A 17600-nucleotide genomic window follows, 5' to 3' on the forward strand; every position below is an offset into this window, starting at 1 on the left:
GTTCGGTAGCAATAAAGAATGACATTCAAAAATGATTAGTCTAGATATAAAAATATTTACAAGAGTGAACTGGCTTAATTGGGATTTGAAATGAAAATGCTAAGGTTTATTAGAATTGCTTAAGAAGCTGCTTTATTTATATAATTTTTAAATTATTTTTATTACATTAAACTAGAGTTTAAGTATTTTTACTGGTTATCTTATCTATACTTGGTTCTTACTTTATAAAAAATCTTAGTCAGTTCCACAAACTCTTTTTACAGACCATCTTTGGCTTTATTAATGGTTACAGATAGTCTTAAACCCCTAAAATTTCGTTTTTCGCTAACGCCCAAGTGCGAGACACCGGAACACCTAGGTTTATCCATATCTAGGTTTATACATATGGACGCACTATTGTTTCAGTCATCTACAGCTTCATAGAAAATAATGGGATCTGACACTTATAACACAGATCCCATCCGATCTTTAGCACAGTTCACAGGCAAAGGACTTTTTAAATTTGTGACTGGAATTAGTGCGACTTAATGTTAACCACAATTTTGGATTCACTAACTTAGCTCTGAGTCGAAGACGCCAGACAGTATAGATTGTAAAATAACTGATTACTGATTGTAGCACTTTCAAAATTACTTTATTTTTGGGTGTGCCAATGTATATCGCCCTATTGACTGTTGGAATATTTGTGAAGCTTTCAAGTTATACAATCTTCATTATAAATGATAATAATTGTAATGTGTTTAGTGACGAGGGGAAGAAATTGAGTTTCAAAAATTTGATTTCATTATTTAACAGTTCAAGCAAATGTTTCTGCGTCTTTTTGCGTTTCCATTACCACAGAGCCATTCCATGTACAGCACCTCGCCGGCACTTGTTTATCGTCACGATGATTTAGCAATTTCTGCTCAACAATTCTTGCGTTAATTTTTTATCGCATGGTTTTTTTTTTAAATATTATTTTTCTATTTGAATTTTTATTGTAAAGATATAATTTTTTTAACCGATTATTGAATACACAAAATAAAATTTCGTTAGCTCAGCACAGTTGAATTTTACCTGATTAATTTACTTTATCTTATTTTAAATTATTAAATATTATTCCCCATATCGAAGTGAATGGAGGGAGGTCTTACTTCTTATCCAATACCAATTGTTATAGAATTAGAAATTTACTACTAAAAATATAAATAAATTCTTTAGTATATAATTAAAGGACAGAAAAAAAATACTACTAAATATAGCAAAAAACAATTATATATAGATATCTAATAACATTTTTATCGATACAATCCTTCCGGTTGTTAATACTAGGGTAATTACTCTTATCGTTTTTTTCGCACTAAAAACGCCATCAAGTAGTTAAAGTAATCAATTAATTAAATAATAGTAATAATAAAAAAAATACCTAGAATTCATATGAAATTCTGTGTAGTCATGGCATGGCAAAGTATTTATTATAATTAAAGTACATCGATAAATAAATAGACAATGGTCTAAAGGCGTGCATTTTTTTGATATGTCATCCGATAAAATTTTGTAGAGTACTTAAGGAAAGTTGTTTAGTTAATTTATTTAAAATACCTGCCAATTTGTTATAAATTTTAGTCACTTCTAAAACTTAAGTTCTTTCCCAAAACTGCATAACTTCCATAAAATCTTAGATAGGATCTTTTATAGTTTAAAGCGTATATTCTTCACTACTTTGAATCTTCCTACGAAAGAGAAATGCAACTTTAGTTTTCACATTTCTCTAAATATTCTAATTTTTTTTATTAATTCTAATCTTTTTTCCTAAAGTATATTTTTTATAAATTCAGTACAATAGGGCTTACTGGATCCCTAGTATCGCCGATATAACTTACTCATTATTTACATTATATTTTTTTTGTATTTAGGAATTTTAAGTTCGCTCTTTTAGGTTTTCTGTATTTCATTTTTATTTTTAATATAAGGTTTATAGACTTCCTTATACTTTCTCAAATTTTTCAACCCAATTCTTTACCGCTTTTTTCTTCTGTATAAACCTGATTGAATTTGAACTTCTTCTTTTTATTATTTCCTTATGTCACTTTTATCCCTTGCATGGGACTATAACATCTGTATTTTTCTTTGTAGATTTTTTGACTTCTTTTTTTTTCTTCTTCATCTGTTCCCTTGGTTTTTTTTTGTCATTTCTATTTTATTTCTTTTTTATTTTATTTTTAAGCCTACTTTCGCCTATCTTATTTTTATATTACATCTTTTACGAGTAATTAGTATTTCATTCTATTATATCTACTTATTTTGTTTTAATATATATTATTTTCTTCGATTAAATTTATTTTTTTATATAATTTTATTTTTTCTCTCAAATCTTATTTGATCACATTGTATCCTTTAGTTTCTTATGATAACGTATCTGGCAGGGGACTTAGAAACAAGCAATATACTATAAACAATTTGAAGATTTTGTTGAAAAGTTAATATACTAGAGAATCATATGCGGGGAAATGGTTCGGCAGTAATGTCTAAACAAATAAAATACTTAACGTATGTGCACATATTATAACGGATGTAGAAATAAGTCTCAGTAAAGTAGGTTCAACACTACAATTTGTTAAGATCATTGCACTCAGAAAAATACTCTGAGTCGATAAAAGGACGCAATGGTTCTTTAGGTTGCTATGAAACATTCCCTGAATTTATTAATATATCCTCAGTGCTTCACATAATCTATATGCATTTTGTACCGAATTCAATGTATAAATCACCATGTTCAATTTATTCACCACTGCATGCAAGTCATTCCCCACTGCTTAGGATTTTTAAAAACAAATTGTATTGTCTCACAATTTTGGTATGAACATTAGAGCAGTTTTGAGTTTCTGTTGTAGCGCTGCGATTTTATAGTATATCTTTATTGCGCAGATATCATAATAAATAATTAATCGTGATGAATTTTATTAAAAATCTCGATAAAAACATGCAGTTGTTGTTATAAGTTTATGAAGGTGAATGTCTTGTCACAATGTTTTTACGATGAATATAGATTTGTATTGAAAAGTATTTCAAAAATGAAAGATCGGGCGGATACTACACCTTAATATGTAAAAAAAAGTTGATTTATAGATTGTATACATGTAAATATTTGAAACATAAAAAAGCAATTTCTTCATCTTCTTCATCAATCAGTAATGGTTTTAAAACATGATTTATGTGGTGAATACAACAATGATAAACTTCTAGTTTTTTTATATTTATCATGATAAACTAACATTATAAAGATGCACTATTATATATAAGGATATGATTGCAAAGAGTTTTTAGACTCTTAAATAAATTTCCTACATTTATATAGCAGTGTACGACTATATCTATATTATTTTCTTATAAGCAAATGATGTTATAAGCATTTTGTTGTTATGTTTATTGAAGCATGATGAATTAATAACTCTGAGTTTGCTGTAAATGTAGTTTTTTTTAAATAGTTTATTTATTTAAGAATGACATTTAACAGCTATGTAAATAAGGTCTGTGTGTTAATCTAGATATAGTTCTCGAAATGAAAACATATTTTTTTATGCATTCTACATGATTTCTGTCGCGTGAAGCCAATATCTTTTGCTTGATATGTGTACATGATAACCATGTTAATATATAGAACATACAGAATAAGATAAAATATTTATTAAAATCATTTGTTATCGACATTCGGCAACTCTAGATACATATGTATGTGTCTTAGGTACGCATGCACTGGTACACTTTTCAAAGATATTGTTGACGTAAGCAATGAGGTTAGGGATGTCTCCTCAAAACCAACATCTCGATTAGTTGTATTACATAGTGATGTCTGTTGTCAGGTTAACTTGGAAGAATATAACACAAATAAGATAAAAATATAACATAATGATCTGTACCGGTTGTGAGCTCTATAATTAAATTATCTCAATATTTTAATCTATTTACATATACTTTTAGTATCAAGCAACACCACACTTCTTTAAATTAAACATAAAAAATTGTTACTGCTATATTAATGACGTCATCGCATAAATTATATCTATTTATTTGTTTATAAATGAAATACTTTTGTGCAAGAACAGTTCAACGACCAAAGTTCAAACTAGTAATCTCGTACTTGAAGCAAACCTTTACCTTAAGAAACTAACTATGAACATACCCACTTCAGCGCTAATCTCCACATCTAGTATCTTCACACTTGTGTTGATCTTGATCTTTATTAATTTTGTTTATATAAATTAGCTATTTTTATCACTACACTGATAATATAAACTATATTTATACTTATACCAATAAAATATTTTATTAACATATATTCTAGACTGGTCTGGTATATAATTGTGCAAATTATACTTGTCTTCTTAAAATATATCGCGTAGAGCATTCTCGCACTCTATGGCAAAACCGAATCTGAAGACTTGATGACAGCATTTCTTGAGTCACGTGCTACTCTTAAGTTAATTACACAGAATAAATATAGATGATTAAAAACAATATTAAATCAGTTTTCTGGGTATTTAGGTATTTAGGCAGTTGCACAACTTTCTGAGAATTGATAAAGGTTTTTTTAGAGATAAAGCCATATCAGCCGTTTTATTTTTTTTTTTTGCATTTCTTTGGCAAATAAGGGGAATTACGCTATTCTTTGTTATTTATGTTAAACAGTTCAAAGGACATTTAAGATACGTAATATCTATTTTGTATGATTTTTATAATCTATGTAGGAATAATGCTAATAAATCTTTAAAATATTAAAATATTTTATTGGACATTAAAGAATTGCGTTTATATTTTCTTATCAATAGTTTATTACACTGAAAAAAATAGTTTGTAATGAAAACATAAACTGATGCAAAATCATTAATTTTTTAATATTGATGGATAATTCACCATAGTGTACAGAGCGTATGAGTAACTTTAATAAAATTTGGTCGTTTTTGTTACAAAAAATCAGTATATGTCATTTTAGAGACAGTTTTCCCAAAAAAAAGTGCATTATAGTCGGAAAAATCTAACGGGATATGTTGACAAAGAAACGCATGAAAGATTTTATTATAATTACAGCACAGTTGTGTATTCAGGATTGTGGTAAGGGAATGGAGGTAGTGAACTGCAGTGTTTTCGTGATGCACTAAATGTTTGTCTTATGGTACATATTATATTATCAAGATGAGGTCAGATATCCCCCTAATCTTAACCTGAATACACCACTGTTATTGCGTAGTGATTTTGATTGAGAATATATTTAAATAGAGACATCGAAATCAAGATTTTGTATCACAACAAACACGCTCAAAAATTTACTCATTAAATTTGTTAACCTTAAAATCTCACATTGGCTCAACCCAATTGATTAACATTTCAGTTCCTGTTATTGGTGTTACCTTCTTTATACACAAAGAAAAATTATCTTATAAATCTCAATATACATCTTTTTTATACACATAAAAAATTATTTAACACCTTTTAAAATACACGGTAGAATACTTCGAACTATAAGTTCTATTGTGCTTTCATGCGGTAATTTTTTCTTTTATAACTTTGACACAGAGATATTGCTTAATTCTATCATATATGATCTTCTCACTGCAAGCTGAAAACGTCTTACGCTGGATGGTCTAAAATTTTTATTCACATTGTATTTTTGCTCTGATTGGTGTTGCAATAAGAAACTTCAGTGAAATATGTGAATAATAATAGGCCCCACTAAAGGCATTTCTGCAATAATCTTGCAGTAACACAAATTTTCTACAATGATGCGAGCGAGCATCAAAAGAAAAAAATACAAACTTTTGAGTGAAAATGTAAAGGAAGAATTTATGGGTAAGAGCGTATTTAACAAACGCATGTCCTAACAGGTCAACCTAATTATTCTCAAATAATTGCCCCTTGTGATATCATGGTAAACGTTATTCATATGCAAGCCCCAAAGATTTTGGATCTACAGTTTTCTCCTCTTTCACTGAATCACAAACGAGTTAAAAGTCGTTATACGGTGTACCCAATCTCATAGCGTGAGACTACATAGTACGCAATGACCTGTCAGCATCAATAAAACTGAGCAGGCTAGGGTTTAGTAGAAGTAGGTGACTACTATTGTTCAGTTTTGAACAAAAACACCAGAGGTTCATACAATATTAGTATCTTTTATCGTTATAGGTACCAATAAGTGTTTTGAATTGTTTTAATCCTGGTATATTATCTCAGTAATCCTTTTTATTTTGGTTCTCCTTTATTTTATGAGAGAAAGGAGCGTGCTAATTCCTAGTCCATAAAAACGTTTTGGCGCCATCCTCACTGTGGCTGCTACTTTCCTGGCTAGTTTGTTCGCGTATTCGTTTCTGCTTACGGCAGTATGTTCCGGTATTCAAAGAATCGATTGATTAGATTCATCAAGCAGATTTAACTTATCAAGGCAGTCTAGCACCAGTCTTGAGATCACCTGATGCGAGTTTAGTGCCTTGATCTCCGCTTGGCTGTCTGTCAGTATTGCGATATATTTACCCTGGTAATTCAGTTACATATTGATGAGTACGTACTTTAAGATTGTGTAAATTTCCGCTTGGAAGATGCTAGTATTTATCCCCAGCGCTTTTCAGTGCTTCTTGACTGGTCCGACTATGTCCGCTCCGGCATCTCCCTCCGTCAGTGAAGTTTTTTTTTAATTTTTACTAAATTTACTTAATCACTAAATTTTTTTATTACTTAATTTTCAATTGTTTATTAAGTTTTATCAAAAAAATTTTAATTTTTCCTATAAGGTGAAAAACATTTGAGGTGATAGCGATAAAATCAAAAATCCCTGGAACAAAAATAGATCAAATAAAATAATAAACTGTATCATAACATATTTTTCTAAGTGTAATTGCTGGGCAGGCATAGGCAGGCAGGCAGAGGCAATATTTGTGTGTATTTTCATTTGTGTGTGTTGATTAGCATTTTTGTTGTTTCAATTTTTATGTCAGCTCCCCCAAAACATGACTGTGCAGATTCTTTGTGCTTCATATTAGACTGTTTGGATTTTTTTTTTGGCTCTTCGTGGTTTCGAGCAGGTATCCGCGAAGGGAACATTTTAGTTGAATTCATACGTCGTCGTGGTGTTATCGTGGACGACTATGTTGTGAGCGCTCACTAACTCGCAACAGACACTTATTTTTATACAAATATCTCATATTGAATTCATATTGAATTTTATTAAAACCTAAAATGCTTAAGTAAATAAAAGAAAAATAAAATTAACAAACGTATACATATATATATTTATATATATTAATATATATTAATATAAATAAAAGAAACTTAAATATATAGAGATATTACTTCATTGAGAAAACCGACGAAACCGACTACAAATATTTATGATTTCACTGCAAGAATCCGCGTAGTATTTGCCAGTATCTGCTCGATCGTTGTGCTGTGGTTGCGGGGAGCCGAAATGTCGCGTTATGTTTGCTGCCTCTATTGTTATTGTTGCTAACTTAATTTGTGTGTATTAACGTAAATGTTAGACTTTACTCCAAAGTTTATCAGTTTATTTCGTTCCAAATAAAAACACAACAACAAATAATATATATGGCACATATTTACGTACATATATGTAGGTACATATAAAAACACAAAGAAATAGAAAACCGGCCTGATCAATATGTACTTGTGATCATCGCACATTATTACGATTACGATTAGAATTTTAGCTGCGCTAAAGTTGAAGTGTTTGAACGATAGCCGTGTAAATATCTTGTGTAAATACTCAAAACTAATTAAGTGCACGTAATAATTACATTTTAAGCTCAAGTATTAAAAAGGAAACAAAACAAAACAAAACAAAACAACAAATACATACATATATAAACAAAATAGTGCCAAAACAATGCCACAAAGTGTTGAGAATAATATACTGTCAAGAAGAAGCATTAATGCCGCACAAATGTATTCACCACAACAAGACTACCGACAGCCACAACTTCACCATGCCTCCTACACATCACATCACCGCAACCAGCATTTACAAAACTTACGTCAAAATGCATTGCAGATGTTAAACGTGGAAGGTGCGTTCATTTGATCACGTTTCCAAATAAAATCTCTGTGCTCTTTTTGTTATTAATACATACATTCAAATATATTTTAATTTTTTTATGCTTAAATTTTTAACAGTAATGAATGATCTGCAGAAATGATTTTTGTTATTTTTGCTTAAATATACACATTTACTTTTTTAGTGCTTAATAATTGTGTTGTGTTGTGTTCGCTGTCGCTTATATGCTTTTTGTTGTGTTGACTTAATTTTATATTTCTTTTAAATGTGTTTAGTTGTGTTAATTTTTGTCTTTAGCTTTAACATTTTCTTTTTGTTTTTGTTTTCTTTTTACGTTAGCGTAACGTGACTATGCATTTTTGATAAGCTGCGGTAATGTGTGGAACACACACAGTCACACAAACAATTATTTACGCGTTTTGTTGTTGCTTGCTTACTTGTTTGCTCTGTGGTCGCTTCGTGTTCGTTCGTGTAAGGTTGTTTATAGAATAATTAGCTTTGCTTAGCGCTAAATAAGCGATAAGCCAAATCTAATGCTGCTTTGCTGATCTGCTACGTTGGTTTATGATTTTTGTTGATATTAAGTAACATTTGCATATTAATTTATTCGTAGTAGTGTAAATATTTATTCCTAATTATTGTACGAATATATTTTTGTAAATATTACAATTTTAAACGGAGCACTAAAATACAAAAACAGTGTGAACGGTAACTTTTCGCGCCGGTCAATTAAATTTGCTTAAAGATTTTTTTTTTTCATGAGAATTTCTCTGTTAAATGTGAAAATAAAAAATCACTATTAAAAATTACTATTATTATTATTGTTTATATTATTGTTTATAAAAAATAACACATCTAAAATAATACAGTAAAAATGTTAACAACAACAGAGAACTTGATACTTGATACATATTAAGTTTATATATCAGTTTCTTTATCATAATGTCGATTTTTTCTCTTTTCTTAGTAGACCTTTGTGGACCACTTCTTTTAAAACCAAAACAATCTTTTTTCCGTTTTATAATAGGTCTGTTCCATGAGCTACTCTTAGTAAAACTCCAGTAAAATACAAGTAAAATTTATACGAAAATTTGCTAGTGGAACGCACTTGTGTATACACAGTGTTTCTCATAGTTACTATGAGTAGCTCGTGGTATAGACCTAATATGACAACTCTTTAAGTACCCACATCCATTTGTTAAGTTTGCCAACTACATACCCAACCTATCTTTTTTTCGGAGAAGTCGAATTTTGTCTTAAATAAGTGAATTAGAAATAATGGAAGCAACTTACTATACCAACTCCGTATTTTCTTTTAGTTTGTTAGTAGATGTATAGGTAGAAACTTACTCTGAATGGAGAAATATTTTAAATTTTTATAATTAATAAATAAATATTCCTTACTAAGCAATCATAGTGATGCAAAACTGAATATACACATCTCTAAGCATAGTCCTTCGATTCGGAAGACATTAGTTCCTCAAGCTTTCTTTCAGCCTTATCACTTGTCTACATTTCTGCATGGAAACAAAATGCTTTTATATATAGCATAATTATACATATACATATAAATTATATTATTTTATATATAATTATACATATACATATAAATATAGTTATTTATAACTATATTATATAGTTATACATATAAATATTATACATATTCAGGGAGACATATTTGGTTTAAGGAAACATCAGTCATTCAATCCAACCAGCCATTGACTCCCTACTTCCAAACACCTAAACACCTGTTTAAAAAGAAGCTTTTAAGGTTTTATTTTACTGAAAGTAGCTTTATGATTTTATTTTACTGAAAGACTACAATTGTGTTTACGGTTTGAGTGAGTTCATTTTGTCTTAGACTCGAAGTTGAAGAAGGTAGATTGGACTCATAAACGTAAATATTAATGATATGATGTACAATTAATAATAAATTTTTACCGGAGGAGGCGGTGAAAATATTTTTTTTGCATTACACACAGACAATCCAAGCACACAACATACTATATATATATATAACATAATCTACAGATTATATATAAATATAGTAAAGAGTCCTCAAGTTTGTAGTGATTGTCGTGTATATTACCGGATTATGGATTATATAATTTTGTTTTAAATTTTTTAAGTGGTTACGTCGTCGCTTTGATTTTGACTTTTATTTTAGGAAAAATCCTAATATTATGGACTATGGGTTGTAGTTTCAAATAAAAGAATTATATTCTTATTATTCACAAAAATATGAACAGTTGTCGAAATTAAATATTAACAAATAAAATTAAACATTAAAATCGCCCTTTAATGTAATAAATAATAAACCTTGAACTCCTTGAACTTTTTTAAAACCTTTACGAGTATTTGTCATTCGGTATTATTCCAAGCACGAAAACTCATGAACAACGAAGTAGCATTTTAAATTAATGTTTAGACTTTTGTTTAAACAATTGGTTCTAACCAAAAAAGAAACTTATTTATTTACAATGAATGCTTAATAGATTTATTATGGCAATAAAGCAAACAACTAAGTTTGTGTAATTAGTTAAGTTAATTGAAAAAATGCAACTCATTGCCTTTACATTTTTATTTGTTCCATAAAATCCACTTAAGCTTTTCAAATCAGGTCATTGTCCAATTTTTATGAATGCAATAAACAGTAGCGGACTTAAAATTTACAAGTTATATTCCTATAAAAATGTCGGGCCCTCCCTCTTCAACAAGAAAATATAAAATATTAATTAAAGCAATATTCTTTATATAAATTTTTGCTAATACTATTTTATTATGATTAAAACTGGTACTTAAACAAATGTTTATGATCTACCTAAAATATTTTAATGACCATCTGTTATAATCTTAATTTAAATGATCGGAGAGAAGGGAATCCATGTTCTATTTTCCAAAGTATTTAATTAATGAATTTTATAAATATCACAAACTTGAGATTAAAAATTACTCTTTGGATTAATTTGGAGTGGAATAACTTAAAAAAAATCTACAAAACTTATCTTTAATAATCCAAAATAAAAATTTTTTTTAGATTAAAAGAGTAAAAAAAATTACATATTTAATCTAAAGCAAAAGTTTATTCTTCTAGATTAAAATACGGTTATAGTATGGTATATTTCTATTTAATATACATATATAATAAAAAATTCTTATTTTTTGTTTAATTTTATTGATGACAGTACGAGTAATATAGATTAATTAGATTAAAGAATTAAAGAGTTTAAAATTGTAGTATCTGTTATAAAATTAAATATTTATTTAATCTTCTACTCATTTAAGTTGTTAACTATATTTACCATGATTTTTAATTTTTTACACTATTATTTAATTTTAACTACGAAGAGTATAGAATTGAAGTCGTAAGTTCAGTAAAAACAAAAAAGAAGTGAAGAATGAAAAAAATATACTCCATAGTAAAGTTTATTTACAATCTATCTAATAAAGATAATAATTAAATTTGTTTAAAATTAGTATATTTAACAAATGCATTTAAGTTCCATTGAACTTAAAATATGTATTGCGAAGTGGATAATTAAAACTTTCGAAAATTTAAATAGTTCTTTTATAAATAGAAATTCTAATACAAGGATTTTCTTTGATCTACCAAATTCATCCGCTCTTTTGAGCAAATTTCTTGCAAATGATTTGACGTGATTACTTAGTGTTTGAAAGTATTTATATGTCTTCCAACTTCTATGATAGTAAAGTGTCTTCTACCTTTCGATTAATTTAATTAATTTTAAATCATTTAATAATTTAATTCAATTTATTTATTTACTAACACAACCACAGATTAGATTACTTTAAAAATGTATGATTGTGAACAAAATTTCACAGATCTGGAGTAAATCTAGATTGAATCTAGATTTACCAATCGAAAACGCCATTAATGTGTGTCCATTAATTCACAATAGTTTAAAGGCTATAAAAACTGTTTTAAATTATCTGTTCACAATAAATTATCACAATGGAAAATTTTAATATTGATAACGTTTTTTATTGTATTTTGTGTTATTCACTCACATGGTATATAATTATAAAATGAAGTGGTTTCCTTTCAAAGAAAAAAATTCGTTTTGGAAAATTTACAATGTAAAAGAAGTAAAGGTTACATTTACAAATAAAAAAAAAAATTTTAAAAATCAGATGATAACATCTGATATTCTGATTCATACAATATCGATTTGTATGAGTATTTCGCAATTCAAAGTATAACAGAATAATAATGACCATTTCATTAGGAAGATGTTACTATAAATGACTCAGTATTATTTAAAAATTGTGAAACTAATTTATTAGAGCAGAGTTTTGTTGCTGGGTTGGCAACACCTATCTCTCGTAACTGAGTAATACCCATGAAAAAAAAAAAAAATTATACATGCAAAAGTCACGTAACCCAAATGCTAAGTATGGATAGGTAGTGTATGAGTATTAAGATTTTCAATACGATTGCAATTTTTTAGCTTAAGATCTCTTTCAGTATATGACGCGCTGAACTTCAGTCTTTTTCTTCTGTTGCTAGAGTGCTAAGCTGAAATTTTCCTCAATTCATTTGGGAAACCAATTTTGATCAGTCATCGTGAGAAGTTTTTGTCGGTCACGATATTTTTACATGTTAATGAAGTTAACACAAATTAGTCTGCTTTGTTTTGTGTTAATTAAGATTTTTTTTATGGATTACGAAATATTTAAAAGAAAAATTTGACCGGATTTATTTAAAAATTTGCTATCTCTGCTCTATGGAACCCAGGCACAGCTGAGTCCTGTATTTTTTAAATAATGTTTTGCTATTATATGAGTGTTAGTTACTATAGAAACTCTAGATCATATGAAACCTTTGTTTGACTGGTTGATTACAGTGGTCTATTGGCAGATACCCAAGCCGAATATAACTTATAATTTTCAACTATTTACCACACTCCCCGTAACAAACCTCTGTGGATAACGTAAATATGAAGCGCTTGTTTTCAGCTTTTTTTTTGGTTGTTATACTCATCTTTTTTATATTATCTCATAGACCTAGGACTCTAAATGAAAGTGTTAAGTAGTCTCAACTTAATAACATTTTTTTCATTGGTTTTTATTTCTTTTATATGAGTTGTTGCTAACGTTTCTTAATCTTATATTTTTACTAACCAATTACTTCATAGCCTTACGTTTTTAAATACTTTATGCCTTTTTTATTCTCTTTAAATAAGTTGTCGATATTTCTTGTTTTATTAAGCTATTATTTCATTATCCTAAGTTTCTAAATTAGACTATTATCAATTGGAACAAATGGGGTTTTTATTCCTGTTATAGGATTTGTTGATTCTTCTTATATTTTCTTAATTATTTTTAATTACTCGATACAATATAAGTATTGTCTCGAAGAAAGGTAGGAGCTAGTTACGTGATTTTCGTCCTCTTCTTATCTTTTATTTCATAAACATTGAATTCTAACGAAAACGATTTTTTATTTGTTTAATTATTTTATTTTCTACTGTGTTTCTATGTGCAAGTACTACTTGTCATACAAATTCTATACAAAAATATGTTAAAGTAGTTCTATAAGTCCAACCATATTAACATGGTTTAATCTCCGTTTGGTTTACTTCATCCTTTCATCGTCGTTTGCTCCTCGGGGAGGTATGCTGATCTGAGGTCAGTTATTGCTTAGTCTAATGAAGTCATCAACATTAACATTAATCCATTCAAGGCGTAGAGAGAGGTTATGAAGAAACCTCACAGTTAATAGAGAGTAAAACTGCTCAAATGCACTGACTCAACTAGCCTCAACATAATAATACTATATAGAAAGGAAGTGCTTTTTATCGCTTTTTGCCATGTTGCACTTTTTCGGTTTCCTAAACTAATCAACATATTTCATAGTTTTAAAAAAAAGCCGTTCAATCAATTATTAAAACCGTTTAAGTAGAAAACCGTTCAATGAAATATTTTTTATTAGTTTTTATTAAAATCGTTTAAAAATTTAATAATTTTAATTTTTTTATACTCTCTAGACTATATTCTTCCAGCGTCCTTTGTATAGGAACAACAAGACGAATGAAGTATTATTATTATTATTTTTCATTAGTTGAACATTGCTAATTTTTTTACATAAATTTGCATTTTATAATTTAAAACACGATTAAAAAATGCCGAAGAAATATTTATATTTTTCACTTCTTTAACATTTCGTTGTTTTCAAGCAAAAAATAACTTTTATAGTTTTTGCGGTTGATTTTATCTAAAAACGAATTGGAAATATATTTTTTTTTGATTTTTATTTAAATAAAATTATATTAACTAAAGATCTTTTTACGCATTTTTCAATTGTTTAACACCTTATCGCGTTTATTTTTAAAACAATAAATACTTCAGTTTATCGGTGCCAAGAATTTTACTTTCACTATTTCAACTTAACGTACATGAATCCATTTGCAAACACATGAACTGTTATAAAATTATAACAGTTAACTTGGTAACGTTCTTTACATACAATCAAACAGATGAGCAAAAGATAATGCTAAATTATTTTATTAGTTTGGAATTTTTATTTTAATTCTTTAGAAATATCTTTGAAATTAAGTCAGATTTTTTTTTTATTTTTAGAAACTTTATTTTTTTTTCTTAGTTAAATTATGTTAGGAATATTTATTAAAGCTAGAAGTGTTAATTAATGCTGTAATTTTTATTGATACTTGAGTAAACGTAATCGTTTTCAATGCCTTTATTTGAGTAACTACTATATTATACTATACTCTACAATACTATACTATACTATACTCTACTATATACAATATTTATTGTTATTGAAACAATGTAAATATTTGTAATGATTACTAGCATTTGAAGTCGAAGTGCTAAAATAGACAAAAACCTTCACAGTTCAAAGTTTTTTTTTTAAATAGTTTTAAATATTAATAAAACATATAGTAACATATATATATGTATATAAAAATGACACACGTGTTTCAAAGTATTATTAGTAATAATAGTTTATCAATATTGAGTGACTAATCCCTTTTTCGGAATGACACATTAGGGTTGGACTCTAGAAAATATTTTTCTTTAATAGCAATATATTTAAAAAAATATAAATACTTGCTTTCCCTTCTTTATGACACCCATACCTTTGGCTTTATAAAACAAATCATTCATTTACTACTTTTTAACCAAATCTGTTGCCTATTCACACAGCACAATGTAATAGTAATTTTGAGTTTTATGCTCGCTTTGCTAAACACCCGTTCACACACAGTAAATCTTAATTTTATCTTAATTTAGTGTCTCATATTTATTTTTGTAATTGCGTTCGTAATTGAAATGATCGAATGTTGAAGTAATATTCATATTTAGTTTTATTTTACTTTAGTTAGTCAGTTATTTTACTAATTACGCTATGTAATTGTACTATTGTGAATTACGAATTTAATTTCAACTTTTTTTTGTATAAATTACTTTTCTATCGTATATTCCGACGTCAGATTTTTGTATAGAATAGAAATGTACTGTATAAAGGACTATTTTAAGATATTATGTGAGAATTACTTTAAGCGAACATCGACGAGACTAGCAATTCTGTCCGGTCAAGTAATAAGGGATATTACATTAAGGAAAGTACTTTATATGAAAAACGATAACTGGGGAATAAAAAAATTGCACAGGTAGTAAATTTATTAGTTTTATGATATAAAGTATAATAGTCCTTAATAGTTCACCAAATATGTCTTAGTAGTTGACAATTATATAAAAAATATGTTTTTTACTCTTAGAAATTATTTCATGTGTTCTAATCGTGGTAAAACCCTAAAAATACACAAAAACTTTTAATCTCCTTTATCTACATTAAAATATTTCTAATGATGTTATTAAATAATTAAAAATAAAACATCCGTATTATTAACACAATTAGTTTCAGATAATTTAATCTTAGAGAGATAAGGAATACAAAGGGCTGGATCGATTATTTAAGTGTCAAATAATTTGCTCCAATTTCTTTAATGCGAATATATTAAATAATTTTAAAAATTGCTTTTCATTGATTAACGTCAAAGTAATTAGCATTTTAGGGTCACAACAGCGAAGCCTATTAATCTCATTCACTTGTGAGAAGGAATTATATAAAAGAATTATATTATATTATTAAATAAAATATGAGTATTATGGGTTTAAGGTCTCTAAAAGTTATATACAATAGATTTTAATACTAAAGACTGCTGATTTACATATGGTTTTTATATTTTAGTTTAGTTGATTAAAAACTTCTGTATTCTATCTGTGAATTCTATTTGATTACTATGATTTCGTTATAATAGCTAAATATTATAAGACAAGCGACCATTAATGTCACTGTGATAAGAATATACATCTTAATATGATTATAATCATGATATGGCTATTATATGTTTATCATCATGTGTTTATCACTATCATCATAATGTAACTATCATCATAATTATCATTATGCGGTACAATCATAATCGTTACACCACTTCATAATCATTATTATCGTATTTTGATTAATCAAGAATTATAATAATATTTAATAATTACCATGTTACTATTATTATGTGATTATCATGTTGTTACAGGGTATTTATCATTATACGGTTGTCATCATCATGTGAACACAATCATAATACATAATTATATGAGCATCATAATAGAGTCTCGTCAACATCATTTTATAATAATGTCATAAATATCCTTTTATGAGAATTATCATAATAATTATCATGTACTTATCATTATCGTAATTGTCATCATTATTAGTATAATTAACATCATACGAATATTATCACAATAATGATAACATTTCAAAATTATCTTTAGCGTCATTGTAAGTATTTTTTTCTCTCTCTCTTTCATATTCTTCCACATGATTCTGGTTGCCTAACTTCTTCTACTTAAATTTAAACAAGTATCTTATTAACATCTACGAGTGGTCATTTTTGGTATTATTTACCTTATTATGTGGGTCATGATCTACTTCTTTTAAAGTTGTTTATCTATTATTTTCTATTATGTTTTGAATTAACATTAATTCTCTCCTCTACATTACTGCTGCAATATTTTAACGCCACTTACATTAAACTGTTTAATGTTCATAACTAATAGCTTTCCTTTTTCATTGTTATATATCATATGTTTAGTCCTTATGTTACCGGATAGATTGTAATACTAGATAGATTATACTTTTCCAAATTATGGTTAATTTAGATTTGGTTAAAAAATAGATAGATACATAAGTACCCAACATGTAGAGACCCATTTGAAAATGAACTCTGTGACTATTATATTTTTTGAACTACACCTGCTTTTAACAGAAGGTATTATGACTTATGAATCAAGACTAGAATATTCGAGGGTAAGAAGTTCCTGATATCAAAAGACGACAGGAGAAATGTTACTTTCCCTGTTATTTTCTTAACAGCAGTATAAAAAAATAATTACTTTAAAATTACTTCATATTATAGATTACAAATTCGTGGTAGAGAGCCTTCGTTAAATCAATATATTTATTATATATAATATTTATTATTTGTGCTGTGATTATTACTAACTTTAC

General features: G+C 27.6%; 2 protein-coding genes across 3 annotated transcripts in view; one reads left to right on the forward strand and one right to left on the reverse strand.

The window, feature by feature from the left end:
- Window positions 1–17600, reverse strand: part of LOC119676703 (cadherin-86C-like) — a 373671-nt gene that overhangs the window by 133443 nt on the left and 222628 nt on the right. The gene's annotated exons all lie outside the window — the stretch shown is intronic.
- LOC119681355 (kelch-like ECH-associated protein 1B) overlaps window positions 1–17600 on the forward strand; it is a 31117-nt gene that overhangs the window by 8971 nt on the left and 4546 nt on the right. Inside the window, exon 1 of one of the 2 annotated variants that reach the window (XM_038094525.1) lies at window positions 7302–8054. The exons of the other annotated variant lie outside the window; for it this stretch is intronic. Within the exon in view, the coding sequence (XP_037950453.1) occupies window positions 7874–8054 (181 nt within the window). The 5' untranslated portion in view covers window positions 7302–7873. Of the gene's footprint in view, window positions 1–7301; window positions 8055–17600 lie in introns of those variants that run through there. 2 annotated transcript variants of the gene reach the window in all.

Source organism: Teleopsis dalmanni, chromosome 2, assembly GCF_002237135.1.
Source record: "Teleopsis dalmanni isolate 2A chromosome 2, ASM223713v2, whole genome shotgun sequence".
Classification (NCBI taxonomy): Eukaryota; Metazoa; Arthropoda; class Insecta; order Diptera; family Diopsidae; genus Teleopsis; species Teleopsis dalmanni.